We start from the raw sequence: 13,209 nt of genomic DNA, 5'->3' as shown, positions 1-13,209 counted from the left end.
AAAAAATTCTCTCAGCAGTAGCTTCTTCTGCATGTGCAGTCCAAAGCTGGTTCAGCATGTCAGTAAACTCTGGTTTCAAGACCTTAGCCAGTGACTTCCACCAGTTCAGACTTTCATTAAAACTTCAGCAGTGAACATACTGTTCCTTTTTAAAAAAAATTTAATTTAAATTATTTTAATAGACTATAGTAAGTTTGGCCTTAATACAGGTTGTAATAATTTCAAATTTATTTTTAAATAGGTTTATTTTTGAAAATAATTCTGTATCCAATTTAAATGAGACTTTTTTTTAATCATTGATTTTTATCCACCCTGATCCGAAGTGAGGTCTTTAGCTTGGGTCCTTCTGAACCAGTTCAGTCCGTAACTTCTCAATATGGGCAGGAAGCCACAGGCATTGGCAGCAGTTACCCCGATTCAGCTACTTTCCCACAATGCAGTGCTTCACATCTGGAAATTAGCCAGAAGCGCCTTCTCCTAGTAACAGAGCTGGACCCTCTGGGGTAGGTGTTTCAGGAATCCCAGCATGCACTGATGCTACCATGGCTGAGCTGTGGTGTACAGATGTGCTGAGGTGTTACGAAGACAGGCGAGAACCAACCAGCCATTTTGTGTCCTCTGTCCTAGCAGATGGGTTCCTCGCCTTCTGCAGACCCCTTTGTCGCTCAGCCATATCAGCTGAACAGTTTGAGAACAGTCTTTTAATGTGACTGGTGTAACCACACACAGCGTTCTAGATTGCTTTGCCTGGAATCAGCTTTCCCACTGCTAACTCATTTCTTAAAAGCACTGAGCACTCGTGGGAAAAGCTACGAGGAAAGAAATGGGGTGGAATAACCTCCTTACTAACTAGTTCATATCTGCCAGCAGCACAGCATAACAGAACCCATTCCTTAAACCCTGCAACAAACCCCTCCATCCCCCGGCCAGCTGTGATTGGGCTGGCTTGGCTATTGGACATAGGGGCATGTAGCTTCCTTTTGCAATGGGGAGACCTCTTGTTGTATTTGAACTGAATCCCATTTAATCAGCTCTTCTCCTTACCGTGCTCTCTGCTCTGAGGCTGGTTCTTGGGGCTGCCCTTCCCCCCCTTCTCCACACCAGCAGCCTGTTCTGGCTCTCACTTGGATTCCTCCACCTCCAAGTGCTCTCAGCTTCTCACTGTCTCCCCTTTCTCTGCAGACCCCTACAAAGACCGTGCTCAGTTCACAGCCACGGGGATTCGTTTCACTTCGGTGACTCGGAAGGACATGGGGAAGTACATCTGCGAGGTCCTCTGGACTGGGAGCGGGGGCATTGGCCGACTAAATAAGTCAGAAGTTGACCTCATCGTCCAAGGTACTATTGCCTTTCTGTAATTACAACTTGGGACCGGTTGCCATGGCTAAAGTTCCAGGCCTTCTAGTCTCGGAGAGAGGGGGCCCCTGGGGGCATGTTGCTAACTGTGGGCAAGGAGTGTGTTTTCATAGAGTTTAAGATTCGAAGGAAGCACTATGAACTTCTAACCTGCGTGGCACAGACCGGGGAACCTCCCCACTGACTCCTGCCGCAAGGAGGGTATTATTTTTCCCTACTAAGAGTCCAATGGCTTATTTGAACAATGTTGCTCTCCGCACACCACGGCATCATCAGTGGATAGCAAACTAGCCTGAGGTCACTGAAACAAGACTCTTTCCACATTGGACTTAGACTGTAGGGAAGCCTCAATCGTCTAAACCTGGTTCTCTGAAATTCTCACCCATGTCCCCTGACCACGGACCTGCAGGGCCAGAGCGGCGCATGAATGGAGCTTTAGGGCCTTCCTGAGAGCAGCGTCAGTCCTGCTGGAATAGAGCCATGGAATAAGGCTGCTTTGGGCAGTGGCAAGTATCCTGTAATCCAGTCAGGCTAGCCAGGTTCGAAGGGGGGCCCTGGGGAAAGCCTAATGCCCAGATTATCCAATGGTTTCAAAAGCCTCCAGTTCTGTTGGCTCCGCATCTTCAGAACCGTTAAACACAACTGGTTCTCGAGGACTGCCTCGCACAGGTAAATGCATAGCCCATTATGTGGCAAAGAAGAAACAATCCTAGCTACATGGGGGCACTGTTATTTCTGTAACACGCACTCAGGAAGTCTGACACTGTAACTGTTCCCCCTGCTGACGTGGGCAAGTCCATGCTTATCTTGCATTACATGCGAATGGCATTTAAGCAGAGATCCCCTTCATACAGATGTGCTGTCAGTCCACTTTTTCACACCTTGAAGACTCACTGTCAGCACCAATCTGAACCTTGGGTGTATTGTCTGCAGAAACCAATGGAGACTGTCCTCACCCCAGAAATGGTCCCTTCATGGCTGGGCTGAGGTCCCTGGCAAAAGATTAGGGGGGGAAGATTGCACTACTTTTACAGTGCCTGTTCTGTGGCCGTACCCAGAGCCTCACTCACAAATGCTGTCAGTCTAGCACCTTTCACCAGCGCTGCGAAATCAGTCACCGAATGGGAGCCCAGTGTTGGACCAAACTCTGTTTCCTTCCTTCAGGATTGCAGCAGTTTTGGTCAAACATTTTGTTTCGACAAGTTGCTCCATTAAAGTGGGAGGGACACTGGTTTCACCCACACGGCCAGCATCGCACCTTTCACCTGTCAGCAGGGTGGCTACTGCCAGCAGCAGGGCTCGTAGTCAAAGCGTTAATTTCTGGTCATGACACTTCTCCCCATGTGCACTTGCCATTTATGTTGAACGCCGGGCACCTGATTCTGTCTCCCTGCTCTTCGTACAGTCGTTTGCACCAGAACACCGAGAGCTGCTCTGATTTAGTTGCATTCCACACCCATTTTATTGTGGTGTAAATGACTGCCCAGGGAGCAGGGCAATGGAAGAGCCAGCCCAGTGAGTGCCATTAATCCTCTCTTTAATTAAAGGGCAGCTGGTGCAGAACCCACGCAAGGAACTGCTGCTCTCTGTAGAATGTGTCCCAGGAGATCCAGACAATAGTGTGGCTGGATTTTAAAGAAAAGTCCACTCCTATTTGTAGTTGTGCTGACATGAGTATAATCAAGCTTCAGGGCAGCACAGGATCTCTGCATGGGTCAGGAAGGAACCGCTTTTCACTCCTTCCCCATCGCAATTAAAGGTGCGTTGTCGGGGAATGACAGTTACACTGGCCTGAGCTCTGGAACGTCACTGATCAGCCCTGGAGCAGTGCCAAGAAAGCCCTGTCAATGGAAGGGGGCCCAGCCACTGACTTAGTTCACGAGTCAACGGACTATCAAGCTAGACATGGATGCTGCTTACCACTTACTTCACTTAAAATGAGCTGGCCATTTGTTTGCCTTCATGTCACTTAGCCGGTCCTCTATTAACCCATGACTGACTGGATTAGACTAAACGCAATTTAACAAATGCAGATGACCGCGTCTTGGGTGTGTTTAGGGCAGGGGGTCACAGCGGTGGGTTCAAGGGTCATCTGTAACATGTGCCTCTTTGCCTTGTGCTGACATGCATGGAAACAGATGGCTCTCCACCTCCTACCTGCCAATGCTACAGGTACGACGTCCTTATGACCTCCAACCCCAAGATCAACGAGAAATTCAGGAACTCCTGCTACGCGATCGACACCAAGACAGGAGTGCTGGTATGCACGGGGCAGGGGGCTGCTTGACTCGTGGGGAGTTTACGCCTCTGTCTATGCCTCCCTCACGCCTTCTTTCCCACTCCAGATGAATGAGCCCGTAACCAGCTTCGACACGGGGGATTATTTTTGCGAGGCTCAGAACAACGTTGGGACCACTCAGAAATCGGAAGCTATCCACTTGGACGCCAGTAAGGAAATGGGGACTTGCAGAGCCTGCGTGTGGGTGGGTGGTTGCGTGCGCACGTCCGCACTGGGCTCTTTGGAAGTCACTTGCAAGCTTACAATAGCCGGTGGTGTTACTGCCCCTTCCCCGGCCTCCTGCAACTACTCCCTGTACTGGCTGCGATAGATTAAAGATTGGACAGTGCCCAAGCGTCTTGATGGGAAAACAGGCATGTGCTTTGCTGCAAGGGCTGGGGAGAGCCTGGAACCAGAAGCCCATTGGGCTGCCCTGCTAAAAGAGCAACCTTCGCAGAGAATGGAGTCTCCTGAGAGCCGACAAGTGGTTTTTGGCGTATCCTGCCTCCTACGTGACCTCCGGAGCTGGGCCTCGGTACAGACCCGGAGGAGGCTCCTGCCCTAGCCTAGTGCACTCTGGGATTGGGAGTGACTGAAGTTGGGGATAGGTGTGTTTGCTGGGCCCAGTTCCGATGACAAGCATTCCAACCCTCCCCTCCTCTGAAAAGCTACCGTGCCGTCAGCCCCCGTTCCCTGGAGCTGCCCTCTTCCTCTTGCACTCAGCCCCTCCCATGACCCTAGATGCTGAACTGGTTGAGTTAAAGCTGAGACTGTAACTCGACCTATTCAAACTGAGCTGAAGGCTTTAGACTGTCTACATTGGTGCCAAATGGGGTTTTCAGTTGGGGTTAAACTCAATAGGGAAAACAGTGGGTTTTTTTCCTATCTACACAGCATCCGTCCTGGTATAACTCTGCTGTGAGGCGGTGCGGGAGTGGGGATGTGATTTTTATTTTTACAGATAGTCATTCTGGCACAATCCCAGTTGTGGATGCAGTTATACTGGTGTGAGGGTGCCTCAGACTGGGGTGACTTATTCCCTTTCCTGTACTGACATCGTTAAACTGGGACAACTCTTGTGTGTAGACAGAGCCCCTTGGCTAGACAAGGGCTACACTACAGCACGACCTGCTGATGTGACTGTGGAGGTGGTAAGCTACATCCACACTGGGTGGGGTTTCAAATCGGCTGAGCTACCCCCGTGCCTTTTTTAAACCTTTCCCCCTCGTCTAGACAAAGCTGCAGGTGCTAGAGCAATGCTGGGAGATCTCCCCCCAATAAGCCTCAGTACTGGACTCGGCCGTGTCTACAGGTCCAGGGCCAGCAGTGGGGAAAATTCACTTCCATGCTCTGTATCCAGGTCTCTTTCTCTCTCTCTCTCTCTCTGTGCCCTTGAATACAGCCCGCAGCAGTCAGAGTTTACAGTGTGTGAACGAGAGCAGAATTTGGCGTGCACCCCCCCCCCCCCCCCCCCCCCGGTGTCTTGCACAGCCTGAACCCTGCTCCAGCATGTCAGGAGCAAATGAATCCTGTGTCTGGAAAATCAATGGTTAAAGGAATAACCCGGCTCTGCTGTTGCCTTATAGGGGCCGGATTTTGCCCATGAGTGACTCCTACTAAAGACAAGGGGCCTGATTCTTGTGTCAGTTCAGGGCACCTGCACCTCACTGGCCCAGCAAGGGTACCCGGTCTGACTTGCAGCTCCCCCGGTTGTCATCTCTCTAGGGTGGAGACATGGGTCTCTCTCCTTGCTGGCTGGGGTCTCTCCAGGCTGCTGCAGCTCCCTGCCTTCCCTGTGTTGGGTTAGTCTGCCCAAGCAGGCCTGCTGGCTTTCCCCTCAGAGACTAATAACAGTGGAATTGCTACAATTATAAGTTACCGCATGGTTCTTCAGTGCTTAATTTGTAATGAAATGCCAGGGCTCATAGGCGCTGACTCCGTGGGTGCTCTGGGGCTGGAGCATCCATGGTGAAAAACTAGCGGGTGGTTAGCACCCACTGGCAGCCAAGCTCTCCTCGCCTCCTCCTCCCCTGAGTGCACTGTGTCCCCACTCCTCTGCCTACCTCCCAGCGCTTCCTGCTGCCTAACAGCTGTTTGGCGGTGCTTTGGACTTTCCGGGAGGGAGGGGGCGGAGCGGGGAGGAGGCGGAGAAAAGGCAGAGTGGGGACTTGGGGGAAGGGGGTGGAATGGGGGCGGGGACTTTGGGGAAGGGGGTGGGGTGAGGGTGGTGTAGGGGTGGGCCGGGGCCAGGGCAGGGGGCAGGTCGAACACCCACCTGGCAAAGGGGAAGTTGGCTCAAGCAATTTTTTTTTTTTACTTTCATAACTCATGAGGCAAGCCCGGAGATGCCGGGGCTCTGAACTGCCAGGCCCGGAGATGCCGGGGCTCAGCCCTGGCAAGCCCTGGCGCTAATTAGGCACTGCAGTTCTTCCTACATGAGCCTATTAATTTTTGAGGCAAAAGTGTTGCAGAGAAAACATATGAAAAAACTATTAAAAAACCTAAACGCCTGCTAATAAGCTTACCAGAGATCACCCCCTCCAATGTAGGCTTTGGTAGGAGCAGCCCTTCCCAGCCCCGCCCAGAGGTTTCCCTGCGGTGTCAAGTTCATCCCACTCTCTGTTCAGAAGAGAACACTGAGAGTCACTCCTTTATCCAGTTGGGTTCTTTGAAGTGACTTTGAACAGATAATCCACCAGACAACACGATCTCTGCTCCAAGTGCAGCTTCTAAAGCAGTGGTTCCCAAACTGGGGTTTGTGAACCCCTGGGGGTTCGCGAAATGTTACAGGGGGTTCTCGGGGGGGGGGGAATACCCTAATGGCAGGCAGAGCTGTCCCCGGGGATCCCGAGCAGCACAGGGCCAGTAGCCCGGAGCCCCTGGACTTCCAAGACCTAAGTAGATAAAGCAAGCATATCTATCACACTGAGGAGATTTAAACTTCAAGACTCCTTATAAGAAATGGAAAGGGAAGTGGATATTTTTTGCTGTTTTTTTAAATTAAATAGGCAGCTAGTATTGTTTTTAAAATTATTATGAAGAACAAGTTTAAGCTTTGTTGTAACATGCGTTGTTTGCCTGGACTGCTCAAGACCTGAATGCTTGTGTAGGAGGAACTCTTTGAGTTGGCTTCTTAAATACAGTACCTTCCTGCTGTTTCACATCTGATGCTCCTTGATGAAACATAGGAGCCTTGTCTTATAACAGGCTTATTCAAAGTGATACAAGCTATGAAAGTGAGATCTTGAAAGAGTGTTGCTGTTTTCATAATGTAATAAACATGCTGTAATGATAAATAATAAATAGTGTGTAATAAGCATGCCATAAAAACAAATTTTATATTTCCAAGATCACTGCTTTTATAATTTATACTCAGGTAAAGGAGAAAATTCCTGGAAATATTCATTTTTAGGAGGGGGTTCGCAAGACTTGACATTTTAGTGAAAGGGGTTCACAGGTTGTTAAAGTTTGGGAATCACTGTTCTAAAGGATAGATGGAGGTGGGTCATTTGCATTTCCTTCAGCCTCCAAGTATTTCCTGGGAAATCCACTTCCCATGTATTGTCCCAAAACATCCCCTGAAGTTTCTAATATCGTCCAGAAATTGTGTTAGTCAAGGCCATCCTCCAAGAGAAGTGCCGTACAATCCCTGAACTCCCAAAATACTTAAACTTAAGTTGGTTGGGTTTAATGTAATTCCAGTTTTGCCCAAGAGATTGTGTAAATCAGAATTCTGACAGATATGACAAAGGCCCTTTTATACGGCACTGGCCCTGGTGGTGTAAAGTTCAGTTTCTCACTGAGAGCAGTGTACAGGGCCTCAGTGTAGCTAGGAATCATCTCACACGGGGAGGAGACTAGACCATGTGAGGGGCTGCAAGGGCTGATCTGCTGCAGCCTGTGGATGACCCCCCGACTCTCCGTCCCTGTGATTGGGGGAGCAGAGGGGTTTGCCCCTGGTTGCTGGGGGCGAAGGCTTGCTGGGGGAGCGGAAGAAGTGACTGCTGGTTTCTGCTTTCCACAAAGGAAACATCATTTCCCACAAGGACATGAAAGCGCTGGTCGACAGCGGGAATGCTCGGATTATCGACGTGCGGTTGCCAGAGGAGGTGGCGAACGGCCATATCGCCAACTCGGTCAATATTCCAGGTGAGGGTTTGCTGTGGGTGCCAGCAACCAGGGCTTCGATTGCACTTAGAGGGAGCGTCCCCCCCACTGCAGAGGGCAACATGTAGTGTCACAGACCAGGGCATGAGCGGTCAGGCCGAGCGGTCAGAGCCAAGGGTCAAAGCTGGAGTCAGGAACTGAGCAGGGCTGGAGCAGGACTGGAAACAAGGCGGGCACAGGAGTGATCGCAGCTGCGGGCAGAAGCATGGAGGAGTCAGCGACCTGCCGCTGAGTTTAAATGCAGCTCCGTAGTCTCCTTGCAGCCAATGGAAGAGCCAATCAGGCGACTCTGCCACAGCCCAGCTGGGCTCATTAGCCTGCCTGAGGGCTGAGCCAGCCAGCCCCAGGTCAGCTGCAAGGACTCCAGGCCCATCGTTCCTGATACATAGCACTAGAGCCCTGGAGAAAGTGGAATTAGTAACTCAGCAGGGGGCGCTCTTTCTTCCCTGCTCTCCAGTGTGCTGGGGAAGTGACATGAGACCAAAGCTGGATCAATGAAGACCCTACGTGTGCACAAGCAGATGGGTGTGTAGAGGGCTTTCCCTTCACCCCCTCCCCTGGTTCTTGTCCCACAGACAGAAAGCAGAAGACCAGAAGTCCGAAGTGCAGGCAATGTGATGTTTATTGGGGTTGGTTTTAAGGCAGCATGTCAATAACTTTGACACTGCAGAGCCTTGTTCCCCAGTGTTCCGTTCTCTCCCCACTTTAGCAGGCAGCATTATACCTGCAATGCACGCTTGGGGTCCCCCCCCCTTACAATTGATGGTCATGTTCCGTTTTGGGGGTCATGAGTCTGGGGGTTTGGTCCCACCTCTTTTGTATCCCATGGGAGGGGTAAGGAGTGAGGTTGTGGTACAGTCAGGAACAGGTGCACTTTTTTTTTTTTTTTTTTGCCTTTTAGTGTGTTATACCTCCCCCCCAATCCCCTCCTGCCCTTCCCAACGGGTTGTTTGACCTTCCCTTAAGATAGAGGTTGAGGCAGTGTTAACATGTGCACTCCTATATTATACTTTCATTATACCCAGTAACACTTCAACTGTTCTTATCTGTTCCCATTATACTAACAAACGTATCTGGCTAGGCAGAAGCAACATGCACAGTGTCTGTCCTTTGTTTACACGTATAAGTAAGAATATAAATGTATCAAAAATTAAATGAGCAAACAAATCTAAAATTCTATCTCAGGCAAAAATACAGGCCTGAATTCTGCATTATTACTAGCACTCCTAATAGGGTGTAACCCTGGCCGAATTCCAGCTTGGGGAATTCTCTCCTACCTTAAACTACCTTGGTGGTTTTAAATGGATGCAGGATTCTACTTCACTTCCTGTTCTAAATGGACGTGCAGAGTTTCCGTGTCTTGCTCATTTGCTGTGTTCCACCACAGAAGGTGCTGCATTTCAGGAGTGGGAAAAGTGGTAGCTTGTGTCCCTTTATAAAGAACGTGGGACTTGCATGCATAAACATAAGAGCATCATCGCCTGTATTTATGGAGCAGTGTAGCAGTCGCCCACAATCATCATCATCAGGGTTTAACTCTGCAACTTCAGCATCAAGATACAGACCTTTACCACTTGAGCTAAAGGAGTAACTCCATTAGCTAGTGTCACATCCCCATCTAGTGGAGATGTGATACACCAACACTGCTGATTGCGATCATCTCTCTCTCTTTCCCCCACCCAGTGGCAGAAGTCGAGGAAGCCCTGAAGATGGACCCTGAGACGTTTAAGATGAAATATGGCATGGACAAGCCACGGATGGATGACGAGAACTTGATCTTCTACTGCCAGAGGGGCAGGAGAGTGGCTCAGGCCACAAAGATCGCCATAACCCTTGGCTACGCCAAGTGAGCCTGCCCCTCCACCTTGGGCTCTTGTACCATGGGGCACTAGACCCTCAGGGAGATTGTGAACGTACCATGGGCTCTGTGGGTTTGGAGGCAAGGGGTGTAGGTGCTTAAAATGCCCTGGGTCCTATGGACTCCAGCCCTTCTGAGCGCCCCCCTAAGCTCTCACGTATAGGGTTATTAATAGAGAAATCAGTGGGTCGGGTGGAGAAGGTGAGGGCTCAGATATCCCTCAGCACCGATCTTGCTTATACTGGTGTATTCTGGAGTAAACCCACTGGAGGGGATGGTGGTACTCCAGATTCTCACCAAGGCCACAGAGACAAAGTCTTGGTTAGCTACTGAGAGAGAGGACAGAGTAATTCCTAGCTAACTGTTGAGCAATAGTCAACATGGTTTCTGTAAAGGGAAATCGTGTCTTACTAATCTATTAGAGTTCTTTGAAGGGGTCAATAAACATGTGGACAAGGGGGGGTCCAGTGGACATAGTGTACTTAGATTTCCAGAAAGCCTTTGACAGGTCCCTCACCAAAGGCTCTTACGTAAATTAAGTTGTCAAGGAATAAAAGGGAAGGTCCTTTCATGGATTGAGAACTGGTTAAAAGACCGGGAACAAAGGGTAGGAATTAATGGTAAATTCTCAGAATGGAGAGGGGTAACTAGTGGTGTTCCCCAAGGGTCAGTCCTCGGACCAATCCTATTCAACTTATTTATAAATGATCTGGAGAAAGGGGTAAACAGTGAGGTGGCAAAGTTTGCAGATGATACTAAACTGCTCAAGATAGTTAAGACCAAAGCAGACTGTGATGAACTTCAAAAAGATCTCACAAAACTAAGTGATTGGGCAACAAAATGGCAAATGAAATTTAATGTGGATAAATGTAAAGTAATGCACATTGGAAAAAATAACCCCAACTATACATACAATATGATGGGGGCTAATTTAGCTACAACAAGTCAGGAAAAAGATCTTGGAGTCATCGTGGATAGTTCTCTGAAGATGTCCGCGCAGTGTGCAGAGGCGGTCAAAAAAGCAAACAGGATGTTAGGGATCATTAAAAAGGGGATAGAGAATAAGACTGAGAATATATTATTGCCCTTATATAAATCGATGGTACGCCCACATCTCGAATACTGCGTACAGATGTGGTCTCCTCATCTCAAAAAAGATATACTGGCACTAGAAAAGGTTCAGAAAAGGGCAACTAAAATGATTAGGGGTTTGGAACGGGTCCCATATGAGGAGACATTAAAGAGGCAAGGACTCTTCAGCTTGGAAAAGAGGAGACTAAGGGGGGATATGATAGAGGTATATAAAATCATGAGTGATGTGGAGAAAGTGGATAAGGAAAAGTTATTTACTTATTCCCATAATACAAGAACTAGGGGTCACCAAATGAAGTTAATAGGCAGCAGGTTTAAAACAAATAAAAGGAAGTTCTTCTTCACGCAGCGCACAGTCAACTTGTGGAACTCCTTACCTGAGGAGGTTGTGAAGGCTAGGACTATAACAGTGTTTAGAAGAGAACTGGATAAATTCATGGTGGTTAAGTCCATTAATGGCTATTAGCCAGGATGGGTAAGGAATGGTGTCCCCAGCCTCTATTTGTCAGAGGATGGAGATGGATGGCAGGAGAGAGATCACTTGATCATTGCCTGTTGGTTCACTCCCTCTGGGGCACCTGGCATTGGCCACTGTCGGTAGACCGGATACTGGGCTAGATGGACTTTTGGTCTGACCCGGTACGGCCGTTCTTATGTTCTTATGCTCTAACCCCATAGGGAATGTTCCCACAGCTACCTTGGTTCCTCAGGGACCCTTCAAATTCATCCGTATGACCCTGTGCTGGGGACAGGTTATTTCTCAAAGTTCTGGGCACAGCTCCGCCTCTGATGTTCTGGTCCCACTTGGGTTTCTGGCCCATGAGCAGTCACAGGGCTGGGTTTGTCTCTTCCACTCCAGAGGCAGCGGGTCCATCTAGCTGTGGATAGTCCCTCCCATCTCTCATTCTGATCCATATGTCACTTCCTGTCTCTGCAGGGCCCGTAACTACGAAAGCAGCTACAAGGAATGGTCTGAGAAGGAAGGGAAGTGAAGTGGAAATGACTCCGCGAGGGCTGGTGTCTGTCCCTCCACGCCCAGCAGCTGGCTTTACCCTGAGGATTCTTCCTTTGCTTCCTTGCTGCAACGTCGTCCTATTGCTGCTGATGCCCGGTGCTGGGATGGGAACGCTCTGGGCCCTGGTGGGCTCTTGGCTAATGCACCTGTCTGAGAAGCTGCCACTCTGCTTTCTGCCTCACCTTCCAGCCCAGTGTCTCACCTGCTCCAAATGTAGTCACTCCTCCTGCCCCCGATAGCAGCTGGGGGATTCAGGCACTTTATTGGGGGGGAGATATCTGCACCCCCACATTCACTCCATCTCCCCCAGCTCCCCTGGGAATCTGGGACCCCCACCCATACGCTTCCTATGGGGTAAGTCCTCCGCTCTTAAGGAGGTAGATTGAGGTGGGGTAGGAAAATGACCATCAATTCTTCAGCTGAATCTGCCACTTCCACCTGTAGCCTGCTATTTCTATAACATACTGGGTGCCCCTCAGCCACCTCTGCACGGGGGATTTTCTCTGCAGCCACTCCTGGAAAAGAGAGCTCTCTAGCATTTCCTCCGATGTAGTACATGGCTCTGATAAGGGATGGGACGTATGTGAAGGATGGAAGAATCCCATGCACTGCTACAGGCTGGGGACTGACTGGCTAAGCAGCAGTTCTGCAGAAAAGGACCTGGGGATTACAGTGGACGAGAAGCTGGATATGAGTCAGCAGTGTGCCCTTGTTGCCAAGAAGGCCGACGGCATATTGGGCTGCATTAATAGAAGCATTGTCAGCAGATCGAGGGAAGTGATTATTCCCCTCTATTTGGCACGGGTAAGGCCACACCTGGAGTATTGCGTCCAGTTTTGGTCCATCTGTCGTCTTCTTCTCCCCCTCTCCTCCTCCCCCCCCCCCAAGGGATGTGGACAAATTGGAGAGAGTCCAGTGGAGGGCAATGAAAATGATTAGGGGGGTGGGGCACATGACTTATGAGGAGAGGCTGGGGGAACTGGGGTTATTTAGTCTGCAGAAGAGAAGAGTGAGGGGGAATTTGATAGCAGCCTTCAACTACCTGAAGGAGGGTTCCAAAGAGGATGGAGCTTGGCTGGTCTTAGTGGTGGCAGATGACAGAGCAAGGAGCAATGGTCTCAAGTTGCTGGGGGGGGGGGGGGCAGGGTCTAGGTTGGATATTAGGAAACACTATTTCACTAGGAGGGTGGTGAAGCACTAGAATGGGTTACTTAGGAAGGTGGTGGAATCTCCATCCTTAGAGGTTTTTAAGGCCCAGCTTGACAAAGCCTTGGCTGGGATGATTTAGTTGGTGTTGGTCCTGCTTTGAGCAGGGGGTTGGACTAGATGTCCTCCTGAGGTCTCTTCCAACCCTAATCTACGATTGTATGATGGCAACAAGACAACAGTGGAAATTGCTCAGGGTCAGCCAGGTTTTAGATTATATTAAAGTCTTTGTACGGA

The 13,209-nt window shown here is 49.7% G+C and overlaps 1 protein-coding gene across 1 annotated transcript; it reads left to right on the top strand.

The window, feature by feature from the left end:
* Positions 1 to 542: 542 nt before the first annotated feature.
* Positions 543 to 11,743, top strand: LOC135892670 (uncharacterized). Its single transcript, XM_065420463.1, has 7 exons — positions 543 to 558; positions 1,183 to 1,338; positions 3,495 to 3,616; positions 3,702 to 3,804; positions 7,661 to 7,783; positions 9,485 to 9,647; positions 11,689 to 11,743. Exons 1-7 carry the CDS (start codon positions 543 to 545, stop codon positions 11,741 to 11,743), a joined length of 738 nt encoding a protein of 245 aa, XP_065276535.1.
* The last annotated feature ends 1,466 nt before the right edge of the window (positions 11,744 to 13,209 follow it).

This window comes from Emys orbicularis, chromosome 20, assembly GCF_028017835.1.
Source record: "Emys orbicularis isolate rEmyOrb1 chromosome 20, rEmyOrb1.hap1, whole genome shotgun sequence".
In the NCBI taxonomy this organism is placed as follows: Eukaryota; Metazoa; Chordata; order Testudines; family Emydidae; genus Emys; species Emys orbicularis.
The sequence above is the reverse complement of the archived record's forward strand: the minus strand, read 5'-3'. Positions and strand labels throughout refer to the sequence as shown.